Source organism: Phaethon aethereus (assembly GCF_964289735.1).
Source record: "Phaethon aethereus genome assembly, chromosome: 1".
NCBI lineage: Eukaryota > Metazoa > Chordata > Aves > Phaethontiformes > Phaethontidae > Phaethon > Phaethon aethereus.
In genome coordinates, this window is record NC_138575.1 from 208,281,237 (window position 1) to 208,304,612 (window position 23,376).

The 23,376-nt window shown below is 38.8% G+C and overlaps 1 protein-coding gene across 2 annotated transcripts in view; it reads right to left on the minus strand.

The window, feature by feature from the left end:
• Positions 1 to 2,816: 2,816 nt before the first annotated feature.
• The window catches only part of CNTN5 (contactin 5), a gene marked incomplete at both ends in the record, with an annotated part of 389,481 nt that continues 368,921 nt past the window's right edge, over positions 2,817 to 23,376 (minus strand). For both annotated transcript variants that reach the window (XM_082008944.1, XM_082008943.1), the window contains 5 exons: positions 2,817 to 2,920; positions 5,689 to 5,857; positions 7,224 to 7,336; positions 7,793 to 7,979; positions 16,730 to 16,839. In XM_082008944.1, coding sequence (XP_081865070.1) covers positions 2,817 to 2,920; positions 5,689 to 5,857; positions 7,224 to 7,336; positions 7,793 to 7,979; positions 16,730 to 16,839 — 683 coding nt within the window. The remainder of the gene's footprint in view (positions 2,921 to 5,688; positions 5,858 to 7,223; positions 7,337 to 7,792; positions 7,980 to 16,729; positions 16,840 to 23,376) is intronic.

Consider the following 23,376-nt stretch of genomic DNA (forward strand, 5'->3'; position numbering starts at 1 on the left):
GAGAATTATTTATTAAAAAGATCTAATGTTACAAGAACAGTACACAGGAACTATTATATTACTGTGTCTTCCACATCGTATATACCATTATATATAGCATATATACAGATTGTATACAATATATCTAACATTTTGATATGGGCCATGACAGTAACTTTCTTTTGGTCTGCAAAACAAAGTTTCTTTCTAACTATTTTTTTCCAAACAGATCTTATGGCATTATATAAAAATACAGTCTCCTCAGTGACGCTAGACTGCACTATTACAACCTTCTACATGAAAAATGAAGGAACGTTCCTTTGCAACTAAAAAATAGTATGTCATGATAAGGAAACGTCATCTTTACAAAGAAACAAATAGGTAATACATAGGTACTTAAACATTTAAAACATGTTTATTAATATATTTAAGATGCAAAATACATATTCTGTTCATGTTGAATATAAAACCTACCCCTTTTTGTCCCTGCAATACGACTACATTACCTGATGGTATATTCAGTATTTCTACCTGTATCTTGATACTAGAGATCGAGATATATCTAGATGCAGCTCTAGCTCCTTATCTGACTTTCATTCTTCTTATAAAGCACAGCCATTTATTGTATTCAGAAAGCTGTTTAACCAAAACCCCACCAGCAGTGCCTGTAGCCTTTTTGAATACTCTGAAATAAACTGCATTGGCAAGCAACTGTATAAAAAATAGAGGAAATTATGCTTGACTAATCTATAAAATAGCCATTTTGCTTTTTGGTTCATCACTTTATTCTTGTTTATTTTAACCTTTTGAAAAACTATGGTTTGCTAATGCAAGTTCTCTGCACAGTAGCAGTACTGCTGTTTTACAAAGGACAGCAGACAGTTGTTTTCTGAGTTCTATCAGCGAGGTACATCATTGCACCTTAGTTTCTTTGCTCTCAAAGGCTTTTTCAGAAGCAGAGAAACAGAAGATCTCCTTCTGTCTGTATCTACGGTCTATGCTCGGCTGTTTTTTTTCCTAGCAACATGGTGACTAGGTAAATTTAAAACCTTTTTTTTTTAGAAAATTATTTAAAATATTAGTGAGTAATAAAGATTTGAGTTGGACCATTTAAGAAAACTTCTACTGATAAAATATTCAAATGAAAAGAATTTAGTCATCAGTGAGCTTTTTACCTACCGAGAACTTGATCTCTGTTGTGCTTTCTAGGCTACTATTTTAAAGCTGCTAAGAAAGGGCACAGTTAGAGTGTACTAGCTAAATGCCAGGTATTATTTTGCTAGTGAGCTGGCAAATTAATAACATTTTAGACCCAGAACCCATCAACCAAAATATATTTGCATCAAAACTTTTAGAGGGATGGACAGCTAGAAGAACTATGCTATTAGGACTCGCCTGTTAAACTCTTTTGACTTGAATTTTTCACAGGCAAGGGAATGTTCATCCTAGCTGCGATCCCTAGACACATGTGGTTGTAAAACAACCTCCCTCATAACACCGTGCACACCATAACTGCACAAACACACACACCATATACACTGGGGATCATTTTCATTCAGGTGCCAATATGCAGAAAGGCCTTCCAATGTAGAAAAATTGTCCAAACTGTCTATTGAGTGAAAAATGGTTTGGTACAGCAAAAAGTGGGGATTAAAACTGGTAGCACATAGTCCCTACAAGAATAATCTCTAGTGAGCTATAGAAATAGAGCCAGTTAGCTAAATAACTGGAATGATGCTCAGTAGCACTTATCCAAGTATTTTTTTTCAGTCACAGCTTTCTCCAAAATACATACTACTGGAGTCTGTATATATGTGAATGATTACATTCCAAAAAATGTTAATATTCTCTCCATAATATGCTTCCATATATACTTCAACTTGATTACCAAATATATAAACCACAGAATGCTACTAAAAAATGGACCCAGAGAAAAAGAAGTTACAACTGAGAAGTGGTTGGAAAAAGTAGGTTTGTCGCCTTGCATTGCTTTATTTGTCCACTTAACAGCCTAATGTATATAATGTTTAAATGTCAAGTGGAGTTTTCATTGTCATATGCATTAGGAACTGATTTTTAATTTGTTATTGAAAAGAAATATTTGACTCATTTGACATTAAATCATGTGGTATTTGGTGAAAACCAAACTTGTTTCCTTTTAAGTTTGTGTTTAATCATTTTCCATTTACCTTGCAATAAAATAAATGGCTTCTATTCTGCTCTGTTTTGCCACTTTCTGAGTGTGTTGCCTAGTATTGTATTGACAATTCTTCTTGTTAATTAAACACATATTCATACGTTTTTAGAACAAATTCTCTGTACTTTTGCAGTGGGCTATATATCTGAACTATATTTTGTCAGTAGAACAGCCAGCCATAGGAGATGCAAGAAAAGTATTTGACAAAGCTGTATCAAACTTTGTTCTCTATTTAAAAATGGATTTTCTTTTTCTAAACCAAACAGATGTACTGTACTAAACACCACTATTTAAACACCTAATGATACATGACTGGGGTCACCAAAATCGAACATGTTAAAAAAGTAAAGTACGTTTGACAGAAATTACATTTGCTTACAAAAGTTTATTACATACAATCTGCATAATTTTGGGCCAAGAAGTGTCCCCTCCCCAGAGGACTTCTACAAAAAATGAAGAGAAAAAAACCTGATGAATTATTGACCGTGTCTCCAACACTCCTCTAAGTGCACCACAGGTATTTCTATGGGTCTTTAAGCATTAGCTTGGTTTTCCAGTTTCTCCATGGACATAAAACTCCATCCCTTGGTGTCATCAAGCTAAAGCAAACAAATAACAACAACCAGAAAGTCTGCAGTCGTCACCACGAGGTTGAAGGAACCATCAGTGCCAAAAGCAATGTTACAGAGGATGAGGAAGTAGACAGCACATGTAAGGTAGGTTGAGCACTTGTTACTTTCCCTCCTGAAATGAAAAGCAAAGTAATTAAGGAATAAAACTGATGCAAACAGTTCTCAGTACATTTAGGTACTAGATCTTGCCCCAAACTTGTATTCTATTACACTCAGCAAACTTTTAGGCAATGGATTAGCACTGAAGCTCTCAGCACAGGAAAGACATGGATCTGTTGGAGCGGGTCCAGAGGAGGGCCACCAAAATGATCAGGGGGATGGGACACCTCACCTGTGAGGACAGGCTGAGAGAGTTGGGGTTGTTCAGCCTGGAGAAGAGAAGGTTCCGGGGAGACCTTCTTGCAGCCTGCCAGTACTTAAAGGGGACTTATAAGAAAGATGAGGACAGACATTTTAGCAGGGCCTGTAGTGATAGGACAAGGGGTAATGGTTTTAAACTAAGAGAGGGTAGATTTAGATTAGATATGAGGAAGAAATTTTTACAACGAGGGTGGTGAACCACTGGCCCAGGTTACCCAGAGAGGTGGGAGATGCCCCATCTCTGGGAACATACAAGGTCAGGTTGGACGGGGCTCTGAGCAACCTGGTCTAGTTGAAGATGTCCCTGCTCATTGCAGAGGTTTTGGACTAGATGACCCTTCGAACCCAAAGTTTCTAGGATTCTATGATTGCCTTGTGAGAACTTCAATCACAAAGTAGTCAGTGTAACCCTATACTGATATAAGGAAATAATGGATTTTATGATGATATCGACAGAAATGCACATGCTGAATCCTCATATTCAGTCTACAAATAAATGGGAAATTCCAAAAGGGTATGTGTTTTTATGCCTTAATCCTCAAAAAGATTTAGGCTGCTGAAGATGCCCTGAGTCACAATCACAAATGTTCTTCCTAATTGATCTTGATAATTATCCAGAGGAAAAAGTGGTCTTTTCTCTAGTAGCCCAGTGATGTTTTTAGATCACAGCAGTCCTTTAAAAAGCCATGCTAAGGGGAAATGTGCTATGGGCTGGAGGTGGCAACAGATCACAGGATGGAATGAGAACCACACTGGGTTTCTTTTGACCACAGTTGTCGTGAGTGGAACTGATCTATTGATGATGGAATGTTGATGATCAACTGATGATGGAATATTATTTTCTGGTTGTTCTTGCCACTAATCCTTCCATCCCTTTCTTGCCTGTGTATTATTGATACTTTAAATTCTTTCAACATATTGCAGTAACTAAGGAAACAGAAGCTAGACATCATAATTTACTTCATGATAATACTTTAATCATAGAATCATGAAGGTTGGAAAAGTCCAACTATCAACCCAATACTCACTAAACCATGTCCCAGAGTGCCATGTCTACACAATTTTTGAACACTTCCAGTGATGGTAACTCCACCACCTCCCTGGGCAGCCTGTGCCAATGCCTGACCATTCTTTCAGTAAAGAGTTTTTTCCTAATATCCAGTCTAAACCTCCCCTGGTGCAACTTGAGGACATTTCCTCTTGTTCTGTTGCTAGCTACATGGGAGAAGAGACCAACACCCACCTCACCACAATCCCCTTTCAGGTAGTTGTAGAGAGCGATAAGGTCTCCCCTCAGCCTCCTCTTCTGCAGACTGAACAACCCCAGTTCCCTCAGCCGCTCCTCATAAGACTTGTGCTCCAGACCCCTCACCAGCTTTGTTGCCCTTCTCTGGACATGCTCCAGCACCTCAGCATCCTTCTTGTAGTGAGGGGCCCAAAACTGAACACAGCATTCGAGGTGTGGCCTCACCAGTGCCGAGTACAGGGGCACAATCACTTCCCTACTCCTGCTGGCCACACTATTGCTGATACAGGCCAGGACGCTGTTGGCCTTCTTGGCCACCTGGGCACACTGCTGGCTCATATTCAGCCGACTGTCAACCAGCACCCCCAGGTCCTTTTCTGCTGGGCAGCTCTCCAGTCACTCCTCCCCAAGCCTGTAGTGTTGCATGGGGTTGTTGTGACCAAAGCGCAGGACCTGGCACTTGGCTTTGTTGAACCTCATACGGTTGACCTCAGCCCATCGATCCAGCCTGTCCAAATCCCTGTGCAGAACCTTCCTACCCTCCAGCAGATCAGCACTCCCACAAATACTTAATTAATACTACAATACTATATATTATATATATAAAGTATTTAATATTTAAGTATTTAATAATTTAATAAAAGCATTTCTACTCAAGGGAGCCAATGGAACCTACAGAGAAATTCAGCTTATTCTCAAGCAGGTAGATACAGAGGGTTCAGCTACCTACATGCATGACATTTTAGCTGTGTTAGACAGTGTACCTCTGGCTGTGGTCCCGAATGATGCATGTATTCTGAGTCACATATCGTATCTATCAGATCTGTGCAAATGTTTTGGATACTTTAGGATATCTCAGATGTATTTATGTGCCTAGTTCTGAATATTTGAATTCAGAAGATCAGCTGAATTGCTGTCGAGGCTCCACTGTCAGCACGCATGGATTACATCTCACCTGACTATAATGCTATTTGAGACACCTAGTACACGTGTAGACATCTACAGCCCAACTGGGTTTGTAGATGTTATCCTTGAAAGGAGCAGTTTCCTGTAAATCCTCTGCTTTGTTCGTCAGCCCCTCATGGATGCCTCAGATTCTCTTGAGCATCTCAAATGGCACTAGATACTTTTGTTTCAGCATAGAATTGAAGACTCTGATTAATGATTTTATCTAATAGTTAGAGAATTGTGAGACCTTTTTTTCAGGTAGAGAATAGTAGAGTCAGTGAGTCTTGCTATGGTCACCACTTTTACAAACGTAAGTGTAATCTTACCCGAAAAAGATGGGACTCTGATCTGGGGACTCGCAGTTCCATCCCCTCCTTCACTGACTGCGCAGATCTCAATGATGTAGACACCAACATCAGGAAGAAGTACCACTGCAGAGGTTTTCTGTGTCTCTATAACTTGACTGTTGCTCTGTCCTTCTTGTCTAAATAATACCTATGGTCAATGAAGTAGATAGTGGTCACAGTGGTCATTCAAGTTATATACCAGACATTTTGTGTAGATAACGCAGTCACTGAACTGTTATGCGTTTCATGTTTTCACTAAGAATTTCTTGACATTACATTTTAACAGGCATCTGCTTTTACTCTCCCCTCAACCTAATAGCTCCAAAATATTAATAGCAAAATATATTAGGAATCAATGAACGTGAAAGGACATTAATTATGATCCAGAGCAAAGATATAGCATTTGCCCTCTCTGGCATTAGGTGTTACACAAGTTTTTCTTCAAAATTTCTTCTAAAAAGTATTTTGGGTTCCATTTGATTTGAATTCTTATCCCCTGATTAATGTAGATATTCACATTTTTGGCTCAAGAACCCAATTTCAAATATAAAGAAAATGCCCTAAATAATGTCCTTAGTGTATTTACCATACCGGGCTAAGTCAATTGAGAATAGTCCAGATCTGTCCCTGCATCTCCTGTGAAGCTCAGTACAAGCTTATGGCACGTGGGAGGAAAGCAAGTAAGTACATAGCTGTCTTTTTGGTACTTCTGCATAACAATTGCTGTTCCCAGACAAAATTGAAAAGCATTCAACTCAACTTTTTCAGAATCTCAACTATTCAGATAAAAGTTAGAACAGTTTCTGGTTTATCTGAACCATTTTACAACTTCTTGGTGATATTTCCTGATGTATCAGAAAGAATATCAGATTGTAGTCTATAGAAATTATTGTATATATGCTTTAAAACACACACACACCCCTCTATAAAAACATTGAAATAATTCTGCTTTAATGTAAAAGATTGGAGTGAATTCCACTGCTTTTTATGATTTGTTATTTAAGAGTTAATCTGGATCTTGCTCTTTAAAACTTCAGAGCTTTAAATGCTAGAAGTTATCGTCACTGAATGTTGAACATCACCAACATGATCACAAAACAAATCTAAGTATTTGTGTTTCTGCTCCATAAAAATATTAATTTTAGTGTAATTTTAAGATGCCTTATTCTTCTGAATTTCTCTAAATCCTACTGCAAACACAGTTAAATTGAAGCATTGGTAGGAATTTCATTGCAGGCTGGTCTTATTAATAGCCACTTCTGAGTCAGATAAGATGAACTGATCCCCTCAGAGCTTACTCAGTTTATAATCAGTAGCTGAAAATCACAACACAGAAAATGTTGGGACATTTCACTCTCTTCAATTTTATTTATTGCTTTTCATGGTGAAAAATGATTGCAGGCAGCGTGTATAGCATACATACACCGGGAAACAAGAAAGGGAAAAAAGCCAACAAGGAAGAGGAGTAGTCATGTGAGAGAGAGAAAGGTGAGCAAGGAAGGAGAAACACTGACCTTGTATCCCATTACGTCAGATTCATTAGCTAGAGGTCTGACTGGCTCCCACCCAAGAGACACATGAGAACCATCCTGTATCCACATAATATTGCCTGGTGCTTGGCTGGGAGCTGAGAACAAAAAATAACATGTACAAAAATATATTTTATAGGTAATTTTTTTTTTTTAATAAAAAAAAGTATTTCAATCTTTCATTACATTTACAGCTGGTTGTGTTAGCAGGCTCCCAGCTCTACCTGGATTTTTTAAAGATTTTTTTTTGCATCAGAAATGTAATTTAATAGATTATGGTGTGTTTACTCAGCCTACCCCATAAGTTCCACAGAGCTTATGAACTTGAACTCTTTTCTCTCCCTTCTTTGTCAAAAATGCCTTGTTTTCTAGGAAGATAACCTTTTTTATGAATGCAGTGTCATATGAATTGACATCTAAATATCCTGGCAAAGACATGAATCAAAACTATACATGATTCCTGGCTATTACACACTTTTATTAAAGGAAAACCCAAGAGGACGGAGGCTGATCCCTGACTTGTCCCTTTGAGCAAAGCTACTGAAATCACTTACGGGACTTCTTGGTTGCTGCACGCACAGCAGTGCTAGATGGTCCATACCCTGCAGCGTTGTACGCCCTCACTGTTAGGTGGTATAATGTGTTTCCTTCTAATCCTGTCAGGAGGATGGATGATTCATTTCCCTCAGTTTTGACCTTTTCTGCTGCTTCTTCCTGCTCCATGTCCTTCCAGTAACCAACCTGCCAACAAGTGACCAAATGAAGGATTAATATTGATATCTGGGAAGCTCATGCTTCCAGATGTTCATACTTGTTAAACTCTGGAGGTTGGTGTTTTTTTTTTTCCATTTCTGCCTTTTGTCTGATCGTCAGGCCCTTTTAAACATGTAGGAATTGCAGCCTGACCTCACAGCCAAGCAATGCTCTGTCCACCAAATTGGCGAGACTCGGAATCTCACAGTATTACCTGAAGCACGTTGAATTGCTTTGTACTGGGACAAGCAGATGCAACTACAAGATGGAAGAGCAGAGGATGAACACTGGCAGGGAGTCAAAGGTATTTCAGAGAATTCAAGAAGAGGTCATCTTCTGGTAGGTCACCAGAATGTCTACCTTCATCCTGGAAAGCTCTGACTGCATCAGTTAAGAAGTGGTGTGAGCAATATTCCCTTCCTGGCCCTGTGCAACTCAAAGCCATGAGATTTCTTATCAGCGTAATGAATAGGAAATAACAGAACAGCAGCAAAAATCTTTCATTCATCTGAAAAATTTTATCTGAAAAAAAAGGAGGAAGTGGATTCAGTTTTAGTTCTTGGATATAAACAATTTTCTGGTAAATGCAGTTTTGATAGTGTGTTTACGCCCTTCCTTTTCAGATATACACACCCTAAATGATCTTTGGTGGTTCTTAATCCATATTTCTGGTATCTGCACTGATATGATAATGTCAAAAAGCTAGGAATTTGACTAGTCTCTTTCCTCAGGGACCTCAGGGACCAAGTATTTGCAGGGAAAAAAGCAGCACTCTCTCTTTTTACTGTATCTAGGTGACCTACACAAGTAAGGTAATTCTCATGGGGCCCTATATTCCCTAGCAGGAGATGTCACTAATGTGCCATTCAAAGACCTATATTCAACTTACCGTTATTCATGTTGAGACCGACTTGCATTTATTCCACATTTTGACCTTTTCTATGAAGTTGGTTATTTCACAATAAGTTATTCATATTATTTCTGGATAACTTTTCCTCTGAGAAAAAGGTCATGGACAATACAGCATTCTTGTGAATGTATCCCAGAAAATGGTGAACCGAAAATCCCAAGGGGTTTGTAGAAAAATAAGACTAGTGAGTACAATGCTCACCTTTTATAATTGCACTAGGAATTCCATTTAAAAAAGAAATAATCTAGAAAGGACCGGATGCAAAAATATACATTCAAGGTCATTATCTTCACTTGAGTAAAGTGTCTCTGTTAACTTCGATCAAAGGTATATCAATTTGTGCCAACTCAAAGTCTACTCTTCCAATTGTAAAATTCATGTAAATATCTTTTTTGCGTGCCTGCATTATCTCATGGTAAATTGCTGTTGCTTTAATTCTTAGGTTAATTACAGCTCAGATAGCAAATCTAGGTGTAGTCACAACTTGTTGAAATACGTGTGATTCACTGAGGTATTTTGCTAGCTGAATGTGTGACCAACCCTGTTGGTATCTGAAGTAACACCTAGTCACATCTTTCTTGGAAAGAAAAAAGAATCAACAACCGTTTATTCACACACTAGGATTGAACCTCCAATGCTTCTTATCTCTTGGGCAGTCAGATTCCTTTCGTTTTACTTGCAATGCATCTTTATAAACTTGACACTACAGTGATGAAAGCCACATAGTATTAAGCACAAGTCCTGGAGACCTTATCATCCAGTTAGTGAGGTCTGCTGAGGATCCAATAGGGAAATGGTCAGAAAGGAAAAGTGACTTGCCCAGGGTTACACAGGTGGACAGTAGTAGGGGTGGAAATGCAACTGAAGTAGTGCAATTCTGGCTCTAGAATGACAGGAGGAAAATTGTAAGAAGCTCAGTAGGTCTCATTGTGTTCGTTTGTTCACAGGGCACACTGCACCTCATGTGAATACAATGTACAAGACAGTAGATAACCCACAGCTCCCACACTGAAGCTTGTTTTCGTAGAAAGAACTTGTGAAAATCCGATTTTCCAAACATCAGTATTAGGACTACACAGATATTAAAACCTGATGAGTGTGGAAGAAAGCTGGGAACATAACTCCGCTCTTTTGATATTTTTCATGTTTGGAAATGCTCTCCACCACTGCTTATATGGCATTATGAGTTTGGATAGTAATTGTATTTTGCACATGTTAAGTCTGCAAAAATAACTATGGCATGGTCCCTACCAGTTCTGCTGCACCACGACAAACACGTTCTCCCTTGGCAAAGGGGTATTCCTGTGGGAATTAATACACTGTATTAAGCAGCAAAAGCATGAAATGCAACTTGGCAGTGCTGCTATTTCAGTTCCTCCTGTACTTCAAAGCCCTTAAGTGTTTGGTCCCTGCTTTTTAAATTCCCCTTAAAGTTTTGCCAGGTGAGTTTGGACTTTGATCTCAAAATGTGCTTTTCTCTTTCTTTCTTAATGCACACATCCATTTGTTGGTGGCCAAATGAACTGAAGAAAAAAGTGGTTATAAAAAAAACAAACTCCAATGATTGTTGATTGAGGCCAATGGTGGGGGAACCTACGTCAATTTGAGCTGAAATGAAGATACTGCTGATGTTTAAAAGTGCTGGATATATTTCTGAAAACAGAGGGTTTGTTTATTTACACTTCCGTGTGTTAGTTTTTTTAAAAAATCTTGCTATTTTCTGTAACCTTGATTTATATTCCTCAGAAGGAATTTACCACACTTAAAGTAGTTTTTCCTTAATGATAACTTTGAATATTGATATAACATAAAGCATAAATCACAGAAGAATAGCTTATATTTTAAAAATGCAAGAAAAATGTGGAGGGAAATCATTTGGTCTGTTTAATATATTATTGTTTGTGAGGCTTCACATTTTTGCTGGGCTTTCTGTTATTTTTCACCCGATTCCCAGAAGCCAATCTCTGAGCTGGAGAAAAAGCACTAATGGTATTTAAACAACTAAATAGAGGACATGCAGGAATACACAAGCTGCTTTGTCCTGATCTGGGTTAAGCAATTGTTAAAAGTAAACCATCTCATTAGAAGTATGTTTCAATCTAAAATTTTTCTCTCTCTAATACTTACAGATCACTTCCTTGAAGTTTCATGTTAAAAGGTATCTTAAATAATATTACTCGTTTTTCCAAATTGGTTTCTAGGGTACGCATAGTAGCACTTTGGTATAAATTCATGTGATGTAGTTGTAGGGTTTCTTCTCTAAATTCAGTGGAGTCAGAGTTGTTGTCTGGATACTCTTTCTGTTGATCACAGAGGATTTAAGGCTACAAATTAAGCATTTCAAGTAAGAGCCTAACTGAAAATGAACTTGAAGATATCAGAGTACAGAAAGTGCTAGGGGAGAAAGAGCAGTGAGCTGAAAGAACTGCTAACCCTAAAAAAGTGATTCAGATTTCATAAAAACTGTTTTAATTATCTTTATCAGAAAACCTATCAGCTCCTTGAACTGACACACTGCAGTTATGCAAATGTTAGTGCTGGCAAAACTGCAACGGTAGAACCAAGTGCTGAGGACAGGAGAAGAGGTGGTTTTTTGTATCAGCTGCTGCTGCTTTTCCTATCATCTCAAGGTATTGGTGTGACTATCCTTCAGAACAAGATGAGTGGTTCCTGCAAAAAGGTCAATCAACCTCAGTTCCTTCCCTCTCACCAAAACAATTGCTGACTGAAAAGAAGAAGGAAAACTCTGTTCGGTAGTCCTAGGTTCTGCGGTCTTCTCTGTAGTAGCTTGCATCCTCCTCCTCTTCTTCCCACATAGTTCCCTCTTCTCCCACAGAGTCCTGCATGCACATGGGACAAAGACTGGTATTCCTCAGCCTCGAGGACTATCATGAAATATCTAGTCATATTTTCTTATGAAAAATCAATAATTATCTAGGTTTCTGATTTTAGGTAATAGAAAGCGAGTGGTTTGGTAACAAACTGCTCACGATACAAACGTTGCAAAGGGAATGGCTCTCGAGGCCATGATGAGAGATCTAGAATGCGATCCATACCTTGAGGATTTGAAAAGCTGTAATACTGCCATGCTATAAAGTCCTGCTTATAGTCTTCAGGATTTTAAAGGAGTTTGGATTAGCATATGAGTAACTTTGTAGGCAGAATTGACTCATATAAAAAACTATCCTTTTGCTAATTTTGTGTTTGGGAAAATTCATTCACTCCAAAAGTGAAGTCTGGTAAATCTGTATTCAGGCTTATGAAACACCAATTTCTCTTTTTTCTGTCTTGATTTACCAGCTCTGGTGGAAACATCCATATATTTTTTCTAAATTACTTCAAGGTATACCTCACTAAATTAAAAAAAAACACATCCCAGTACCTTGTAGATGTAATTTTCTGTTCCACTGTAAAAACAAATGAAGTATACCCAAGAAACAGCAAAAAATGTTGAATATTTCTCTTTGAAAAGACAGACTATGACATAAAGATGATGTTATGTCAAGTAATCCTCTCTGAAAATAACATGCAAGATTTTCTATTTTTTATACTTTTTTGTTGTTGCAAGTTGATCTTTTGATTAGGTCAGTCAAGCTCCTATCCCTTGAGGGAATTCTAATGAAAAAGACATGAGCTTTGTAACCTATACTTAAGTATTAGCCTTCATCTTCTGGAAAAGAAAAAAGAAAAAAAATAAATCTGTTCTTTCCGCCAGTAATTCTTTCCCTTCCCTACCAGTAGTGAGTGACACAGAAAATACTGCCTAGGGCTGAAATAGATTTTATAACCTTCAGGTTATGGATTCTAAACAATATGTATGAACCACACACTACATATTTCTACCATTCTGACAAAGTTTTCAAGCTACTTCTACTTTATCAAGAGTGTAGCTGACATATATTTAGCGAGGTCGGGCGGACAGCTGACAAACCTGTACTGAAGTCAGTGCTTTGGAAGATGCAAATGAGTACAGCAAACCTTGCATAAAACTCGTGTGACATAACAGTTAACACTGCCTTTCAGGGATGACAACGTGAAATTGGACAAGTTACTTTGCCTTTCATTACTCCTTAGTACAAAGTGCAAACAGGGCTGGAATGAAAATGGGTCACTGCAAACTTGTCCGTACGTAGTAAATATTCTGTCACTTTGGTTGATTAGTAAAAAAAATAGCCCTCACTTTTATGACGCTGTTGCTAAAAGGCCAGGAAATGTGAAGATTGTGTAGGTGGTTGTAACTGCTGTGGTGACCACAGGCAGAATGCAAATTGAGACATGAAAACAGAGTGGATAGTCAGATCATTTTGCATTCAACTTCTATTGAAGACAACATTTTACTTGTGCTCCACAATAATTATACATTAGGAAAAAATTGCTAAAAAAAAAGATAAATCCTTCATCTTTTTATCAAAGTCACAGGATTTCTGTACATTATCTATTTGCCATTTGTGGATTAAGGGAGTACTACAGGCTATGCTCTGCACTGTACTACATATGATAAAATTTTCAAAATCAGTTTTTATTCAAATAGTGTTCACAGAAGGTGAAGAAAGTGAACCATCTGGGAAGCATAAAGTTGCTCCTTACTTTTGATTTATTGGGGGGAAAGTTTAGCCCCAGTTTCTTGCTATACAGAATCCTTCCTTTTTGCACTGAGAGGATGCTTTAAAGAGAAACCATCAGTATATTAGCAAAATTGGGCTGGTAGTGTGGACTTAGTGTTCCTACGTGAGTACTGTAATGCACTGACTCATTATACTGATCCCATAAGTCATTATCTCCTTTTTGATGAAATCCTTCACAAAAGTGGAGCTAAAAAGATCTAGCAATACCATCCTCGGACTGTGTTCTCTCCTGCTGAATCATGCAGGAGAGCAGCATTTAGTCTTCTGTTTATTGAGTACAGGCTGCCTTGATCATAATTCTTTCTGGGAATGAGGACAGAAAAGAGTAAACTACTCCCTGAAAGATTTGTCTGTCAGAAAACAGGCAGAGAAATTCTGGCTAAACGAATGAAGAGGGAAAGGGTGGTGGTGGGGGGAAGCACCTCCCTCTCCCCAGATAAAAGTAGTACCTCAGAAGGCTCCTCTAATTCCCTCATGGGATGAGGTAGAAAGGAGCAGTGAAATATTTTTATTTTTATATTTCATTTCTTGTTCTGTCAGTCGCAGGTCCCTGGCTTGAAATATTTACTCTGTAATCTTCATGCTAGAATCCTAAAATTAGTGGCTCACAGCACAGTGAGGAGCCTAATTATTAATAAGTTTCAATGTTAATAACCCCTGTTGTATCAATAACAATTTCCAGATTCATTCCTAAGCAGTCCATGAGAGTAGAGCAGGTGAGTGTTACAGCTGGGGTCAGAGTATGCTGAACTCCGAGGATCTAAACACTTTCCAAGACAGGAAGACCACCTCTGATATGAAAAGAGCCCACTGTCCTATCTGTAACAGTCACCTATCACTGGGACACATCTGTAGAGCTAAAGGAAGTCTTATGTGACAAGCAAAATACACTCAAGTCATGAAAGAATAAGTTTCTAGCGAAATCATTTTAACATTTAGAAAGAAATTCTACTTTTTATTTAAAAAAAATGTAAACCAAAGTTAATGCAACATTTTGAGAATCAGTGTGATTGATGGAATGAGGATAAGAGTAAAAATAGTAGGTGTAATTTAAAAGACATCAAGCTATCTGAGAGGATGTAACAAACCAGCCACCTTTCTGAAGAGAAAAAGAGAGGGTGCAGTGAGTAAGTTATTACAGACAATAGAAGACTGGCCTGGAAATTGAAGGCAAAGGTTAGTAGCAAGTGGAACACTTCAACATGGAGAGGGATAACATTTGCAAGGTGAATATAATCTCTATCAGATATAGTTTTCTTCTCCTTATATATAGCAGTTCTGGAAGTAAAACGGTTAGGTATCACTTTCGCTGCATGAAGCAAGCCATGTGCAAAGAGGTGAAAACATGTTTAATATTAAGGAAGAAGTGAGGATAAAGTACAAGAGAGTTTGCAGAGTTCACCATGGAGATGCATATGGGAAAGAGATCTGGACAAATGAGAGACCTGATAGGAAACATCACGGTCACAGCCTGCTTGGACTCTGCTGGAGAGCAATATGGGAGTATCTAAGTATCAAGAAGCTACAGCAAATCAGGTAAAAAAATACTAACTGACTATGACTAAGCTGTGGAGTAAACATGCTGTCCTGGTCAAGGCCATCCAGCCTGAAGCTGTGCTGGAGAGTGTGGTGACACTGGTGCTTCCCTAGCACCTACATTTCCTTCCTTAGGCCATTGGTGATGGTCACCAGCCCCCAGGTCTTGCCCAGACATTCTGCCAGTGAGACGCTCTGTGCTAGTAGGTCACAAAATGCCTTTAGACACCCATATCATTGGTATCATCCTTAGATCTACATAGAGTCATAGAATCATAGAATAGATTGGGTTGGAAAGGACTTTAAAAGCCATCTGGTCCAACAACCTGCAGTGAGCACAGATATCTTCAACTAGATCAGGTTGTTCAGAGCCCCGTCCAACCTGACCTTGAATGTTGCCAGGGATGAGGCATCTACCACCTCTCTGGGCAATATGTGCCAGTGTTTCACCACCCTCATTGTCAAAAATTTCTTCCTTAGATCTAGCCTAAATCTATCCTATTTTCGTTTAAAATCATTAACCTTTGACCCATTGCAACAGGCCCTGCTAAAAATCTGTCCCCATCTTTTTTATCAGCCCCCTTTAAGTCCTGGAAGGCTGCAATAAAGTCTCCCTGGAGCCTTCTCTTCTCCAGGCTGAACAACCCCAACTCCCTCCGCCTGTCCTCACAGCAGAGCTGTTCCAGCCCTCTGAGCATTTTGGTGGCCTCCTCTGGACTCGCTCCAACAGGTCCATGTCTTTCCTGTGCTGAGGGCTCCAGAGCTGGACGCAGGACTCCAGCTGGGGTCTCCCCAGAGCGCAGTAGAGGGGCAGAATCCCCTCCCTTGACCTGCTGTCCATGCTGCTTTGGATGAGGCCCAGGGTATGTTTACCCTCTTTTCATTGTTACTGTAGAGAATCAGGAAAGAGTCAGCACTCTCTTAAAGGACTAAAGCACATCAAAGAACCTGCACCCCAAAATTGATAAATTTAATCTAGCTGAGCTATTTAATGAGGAGCAGCATAACCTGAACCACAAGATCAGGATGGGTAGTGGTGGCCCCACCGGAGAGGTTTAGATCTGATCTGTTCCTGGAGGTTTGGCTTCTAAACTGGATTGAAAGCTACAGCTGTATCCAAAAGTGTTCAAGGTCCGTTGCCAGGGCCGCTTCTCTTTCCCAAGTCAGGAAAGGCTGTCTCTAAAGCAGACCTTTACTTGTGGATGGTGCAGCTGCTGCTTCCCCTCCTGACTCCCGACCTTGTACCATCTGCCCAGCAGATGTCCCCCGGCCACTGCGGGATGAGAGCACATGGATGGCGGAGGCTTTTCCTTTCTCCCTGTTGATTGCTCTCAGTAAATAACAAGTTTGAACGGGTCACTTAGAGCTGGAAACAGTCAATACCTAATCTTCCCCAGCCTATGAAAGAGGCATGCTGGGTCACCTGCGGTTCTTTCAGCTCTTTTTGAAGTGTCAAAGAGATGTTATAAGAACTGGTGTTGAACAGTTTTCAAGCAGAAATAAATAAAAGATGTGCTGGTGCTACAACTGTGACCGTTGTTCTGCAGCTAGTCATATGTATGCTAAAACGAGCATAATTTCTATTGAAGTTTCACTAATGCACGTTAACAGAATGCAGCGCTAGCAAAGGCAACAAGACTTCTCATTATGATATTCTGTTTTCATACCTCAAATCCCTGTGGTCTTCCTAGACTTTCTTTAATATGTTTCCACGCAACAAGAATCTCTGATACAGACAAACTTGTAGCTTTGACATCGATGGGAGCAGCAGTGGGTTCTGTATTAAGAAAAATTGAAACAATAAACCTCCATCGTAACAACTTGTATTTATCAAAAACACTCCATATGAAACTGTCATTTACTTCCTTTACTCTACCTTAATACTCAGAAGAAGGTATGACACTTATGGGGCACAGGAAAAGCTGAACAAGATGACGAGATTATTATTGCTGTATTTCTTTATTTGTGTCATGCTACATCAATAGCTCATCACTGATGATGGCACAGCAAACTGTGACAAAATCTCTTGTCTATGATTTAAAAAAAACCCTTTAATACTTGTAAATGCCCCCCACCCCCCCGCCCTTGATCAGCCTAACTTCAGCAGTAGATGGAGCATTCATTCTCCTCCTGGCTTTTTAGTGCCATATTGTCAGCTCAGGTCTTAATGCCTTCTTTCGGAAAGTGTGCGCTCCTGATTCTCTGGAGCAGAGGACCGTCCCTGCCCTGCAACCAGAGCGGGTGTCCTTCGCTGGGGTATGGCCAGGGTGCACCCCAGAGGCTTAGGGCTGCAGGATGCTTTTCGTACCACACCTGCAAAACAGTGTTGCCACAAGCATGTTTTACTTTGCGCTTTCATATCATCGGACACTTTACAGAGGTCCAACTTCTTTCGGTGGTTAGGAAGTTGGGTAAATGTACATGGAGATCCGCCACGACAGGCCACTGAGGATACCACCAATTTGTGTCACCAGTGCATTGGGATAGCGGAGTGTCCAAAAATTGTCACATATTGAACCGAGTCATGAGTTAAGGAAACCTTTTGGATGTTTTGCTTTATTATCTAAATATTACTGAAAATTTGCTCAAGACAAGCTGTGGCGACAGGGTTTGAACACAGACAGTGAAGCACACAGTAGAGGCATTTCTCCAACATTCTGGTGTAGTTCACTTGCTCAGCAAAAAGGTGAATTCACGCTCCCCTGCAGTCGCAGAGCCTGCAATTTCTTCCTCGGCCTAATGTTCCTCATAACATTTCTAATGTGTTCTTGAAGGGCAGGCAGAGGTCTTGGCTTTTATGTTATAGGGAGGCACATCAAAGAGCTTTCTAAAAAATATTTTTTGGGGGCTCATTTAACAGAGTTACAGAAAAGGAGTTTCCTTACAGAACAGCCTGAGTTAAAATGATACATTTTTCTCCGTGATCAAACTGCCTTAGTAAGATGCCTAGTATCAGTCGACTCATTAGCTACCCTCCTTTCTCTGATCACATTGCAGGCATTGTTCTGGCACTGCTGCCCTACACTTTTTATCTGACATGGCTTGTACAAACTTTTCATCCTTTTTGATGTCAGATTTTTAATGTTTGCAGCTCTTTTTGATCTTCCTTTTTATTTATTTCTAAAGAAAAGAAGCATTTCTGGTGTGATGCAAAATGATGTTCGCCAACAATGAGTATTCCTAGTAAGTATAAGATATATATGGAACTTTTCAGATAACAAAAAATAAAAGAAAATATCTCCAGGAAAAGTGAAACGATCTTTTGAATTCAATGTGAAAGAATTGTGCTATGAAGAAATAAATTCCTCATAATATGATTTTCTGTTCAATAGTTACACCCTACTTTCTATTTTATGTACTACTAAGATTTGTGTGGCAAAAGCTATTTTCTAGTTTTTGTATTATTGAAGCAATTACCTTGTTGTCAGAAAAGATTGCAATGGGATAAATAATTTGTGATGTACACAAAATGTTGGTTGGCAGCCTTTACATTTCCTATAAATGTAGAAATCATTTCCCCTTCATAGCACTCACTAGGGGTGGTTTATGTATTGCTCAGAATAGAAACACAGAATATTTTCTGATATTTTTAAAAATTGTTTTCGACACATGGAGCAGAAATAGTTTGGATTTTTTTATCTGAAGGAAATGCATTTCTTACATATCCAGAAATTATTCACTGCAAGTTTCACTGATATTAGACACTGAGGATGTAAGTGTTCAGCAAAAGAACAGAAATTATATATTTAGGAATAAGGTATATTATGACTGTCAGAAAGTTTATGGAGACTAAATAGCATTTTTTATTGATTCAGATAAGGTGAGGACCATATAATTTCTGGTGATATAATACAGTCAGTGGTTCACTCCAATGTCATGCTTTGTTCTGTGTGTCTAAAACTAATGATAAGTTTGACAGGTTCATTAGTTTTTTCCATAATGGTCACTGATGTTATAATCATATTCTTTTCTTAATATCTTGGCATTATGCTAAACCTATTGGTGTCTACCTGAGGTCATACTGATTGAAAAAAAAAAAGGGCCAATGTCTTTAATGGTTCCTTTAATATTCCCTGATTGAATTAAAGATGCAACATGGCAAGTTCGCAAAAGGCTGTGTGCAATGTCCATGAACCATTGTCTTTCCATGTGCTGCAATCACACTTTAAGGAAACGTGTTCAGTCTGTAGGTCTTTTGGATGCCTATAGCAAAGCAGGACATGGAATGACACTAATTGCATTGATTGGATGTTCAGAGAGGGAATCCTGAATTTTGATACTGGCAAATAAGAGAAAGAAGAGTTAGTTAGGAGTTCTCATTATGTTCTCCCTATTTATGACTGTAAACTGATCTGTTTTTCTGTAATATTCATCCTTAAAGACTTCCACATGATCTAACTTAAAAAACAAGTCCAAGGGCCTATTCATGTTTATGTTGTTTTAACTCTCCTGTGGAATAAAGCCTTAGTCAGGACTCCTCATCCAATCACTTAATATCCATTCACTTCTCATTTTGACTCCAGAAAGGATTTTTACACACTTCCCGAATTCAAAGTCTGAGCTCTCACTTGAAACTGAGAACCTCAGCCTGGGTAATTGCACTATGACTCCAGTCAGTTACACATAGTTGAGATTTTGGGACTTCAGCCAGGACCCATGACTGCGATAATTCCTTTCTGTGGAAAAATCCAGGAAGAGGATCTATCAGAAGGAAAATCACAAAGAGTCATCCCTTTTGTGTCTACCTGTAGGGAAAGAAAGTGGTAGCATTTGCTCCCTTGCTGGAAATAGCCACAGGGAGTATCTTCCAAATCAGGGGACCCTCAGTAAACTGTTTCCATTTCTGAGAAAAGCCAAGAGACATTACGCTCAGCTCCACCTCTCGGACTGTTTGTTTGAAGTGTGTCCCTGGTTTGGGGACTCCGCTAGATCTGTGGTGGCATGGCTGCCTGCAGGATGAGACTTCCTGCAGAATCTTGTGCTAGAAAAGGAAAAGATGTCTGATTTCCAAAACCCCCAAAATGAGATGACTGATTTGTTTCCTGGACAGGCCATTGGACTCCTTGCTCTTTCTCAAGTCCTTTCTATTTTCACCTTCTCTCTGACCAATGTCTTTGCAGAGGACTTTAAAACAGAGAAAAATTAGAAGAGTGAGGAAATGAGCTAGCAGTGAAGCAGCTTTCAGGCCTGCAGTGCTGACGTCTGACCTGGACTTCTTTTATTTAGTGGTAATCAATTTTATTGTCAGGTAGAGCTTCTGAAGACTAGTCCTGTTGTGTTGTCCTCCTGCACACTTGCTCACGGTATACATCTTGCTGCAGGTCTCCCTTCTCCATGGAATATCCCAGATTTATTACACAGTGGAGTGTCATGTGGGAATAAGGAGCTACCTTATTCCATGGAGGCTTGACCTACACGTTACCTACACACGGCTCGCTCACCTCGAAACGTGAGTAGAAGTCAGACAAGCTTATGGATAAAATTCAAGCTTTGTTAAATTAAAAGTTCGAAGAGCATTGCTGTCTTCATGAATAAAAATGGTTCACTTCCACCAAGTGATGTGGCAACCACAGTTATCCTCAGCACGTGAGGAGGGGAATGTGCTATTGTATTGTTTGCACATTTGACTTCCCATGGGGGCTAATGGCATTAACCAAATGAATTCTTAATAAACTCTTACATGTCAGGATTGTGATTTCATTCTTTAAAAAATCAGTGGAGACAGCTATAGCTGAACTTTTACAGGTTCTAATCCAGATGGGTCAGCTGGAAGAAACAGGAAATAACCCACTGTAATTTACAGCTAATATGTTGTAAATCTATTAATTTTCAGGTTCACCTAAATACCAAGGAGCTCAGCTTTGGGTATGAAATGAACCACAAGACTTCACTTCATGAATGTAAGATTTTAATTAAAGACATGAAGACTGTATTTAAAAGTGTGCAATTGCATATTCTTTCCTCTAAATGAAAAGGAAAGGGTAATTTGTTTGTTGGTTTAAATAAGGGTGAAAAACGAGGGGAGGTGGGCCTAACCAGAACAATCCTTCACTCTGCAGTGTCATGTCTAACACCACATCATCCACTAGCCAGCCTGCTGCAAAACTTCTTAAAGTTATGAAGGAACAAAATTGCAAAGGCCGTTATATGGCCCTTTGCCTTTCAGATATCTGAGAGATTTGGTTGTCCATTGGCTCAGTGAATTAGTACAAATCCATACAAAGCAAGAACAAAAGCTCAGTGCTGTATCATTACATCTTGTATGTATTACAGAAGTGCACCTGGGGTCCCTCAGGAGGTTTTAAACAGCAAGACTGAGAGTCTGCAGGCTTTACTTTGTACTGCTCAGGGCTCTCTTTTTCATACCTAGGAGTTTTTAGTAGCATTCACTACACTGTTTATCAAAATTATAGAACTTTCAATATTTGTGAAGACAATTTCATCAGGTGCCTGAAGGAGAAGATAGATACTGAAACTAACAAAACTGATTCTGTATCTCCCATTCTGGCAATCATTAAAAAAAAAACTTTGTAAAAGACCTAACTCATCTTGAAACCACTTGGGTTCCCTCTTTCTCCCAGAAGCTTATTCCTATTTCCTTTTATATTCTCACCTTTTTCTATACTGGATGTATTCTAACTCGTGTTTATTCTTGTGCTGATAGGCTGTGTCTGTACTTGTAAACTACAGGGACAGCGAGACAAGGCACCAGCCTGAGCATGGACATGCAGTTGTCCATAGCATGAAATAGTTAGCATGATCCATGGTGAAGTATTGACTCTGGCCAATTAGTGCTGCCCCAAAATATGCCCAGAAATATGCTGGTGCCTGGCCAGGGATGGTACCCAGCAGGTGTAGGGATGCAGTCTCCACAATCTGGAGAGGGACAGTGTTCAAGTGTGCAGATGTGAACTCCTTTTGGCCAGCTGGCTTCAAGGATAAAGAATGACTGGCTTGTTTTATTTGGAGGGGAAAAAAAAAAAAAAAAAGTAGCATCATTGTCCTTTACCTTTAAAAACTATTCACCGTCCCCAATAATTGCCCTGTTGCAGAGAGCATCTTATCCAAACTCAGTCTTTTTTACTAGAACAAAAGAAACAAGCTCTTCTAGTTTTTATTCATTTGTTGATGATCTTGTTAGTCCTTTGAACCTGTGTCATCTTGAGTTCTTTGTTGAGCATGAGCAACCAGAACTGTAGGTAAGATTTTAGTAAAGCTTTGTGATAGTTTCATCAGAATGATGCCTCGATACAAATTAAAACATTTGAGTCTTTCTTGTGTGTAGGTTCTAGCTATTAGGTTCCTGTTTTGTAATGGACTGGCTTGTTACTACTCCTTATATGCTTGACCTAGCACTTGTATATCACCCATGTTCCTTTGCCTCCAGTCATCTAATTCACATTTTTCCGATGTATAGTTCAGATCTTTCCCTATATTGACAGTGCATCTTGAAGTTGCAATGACAACAATATCATAACCAGCTCTTCTATCAGCATTATGAAAATTAAATATAACTATGATCCAAGACCAATTGTTAAGAAATTCTGCCAGTCACCTTCCAAGCATTTCACCTGTCTAGTGGTAAAGGTATTTTTTTCTGCACTTATATAGAAATATTTTTATTTTTTTCTTGATAGATTAACAAAATTATTTTTTTGCTAGCTGTTCTTTGTTTTCATTATTTTGGGATGGAAAAGATCTTGCCCCAGATCCTTGAGCATATAAAGGGGACTAGCTCTCACCATCCACGGCAGTCATGAATAGAAAAAGTGATTAAATTTCATTTATAGTACCTTTGAGCAGCAAGTTACGCATTGCTTAAATTGGAGAAGGTTGAATTTCTGAGCACTGGACAATACCAGAAGTCTTCACTTCAGATGTAAAAATTGTCAGACTTTCACATTATTAGCTATCCTGACTATATCACCTTTTTTATTAAAAATAAGTGTTAAAGTAATTCATTATTGTTGGTCCATTCCTTGATTATCTTTAATATCAATACTTTATTTTACAAATTTATTTATTTAAAACTTTATTTCACATTTTTCCCTGCTTTCTTTAATTCCCTAAATTTTTAAAAGCTTTTTTTCACCTTAATATTTGGCAATACTTGTGTTATTCTTCTCCTTTTCATTATTTGGATTTTATCATATATGTTTTTTACTTATTCTGAATATCTTTTAGTGGGCACGTCTCTAGATCCTCAGATGTAAGGTAGTGCCTTAGAAATGCACCGCTTCTTGCAGTATAAACTCCAGGTAGATTTTACACCTTTGTCTCAGAGACATTCCAAAACACTTTGATTTCTTGTCAT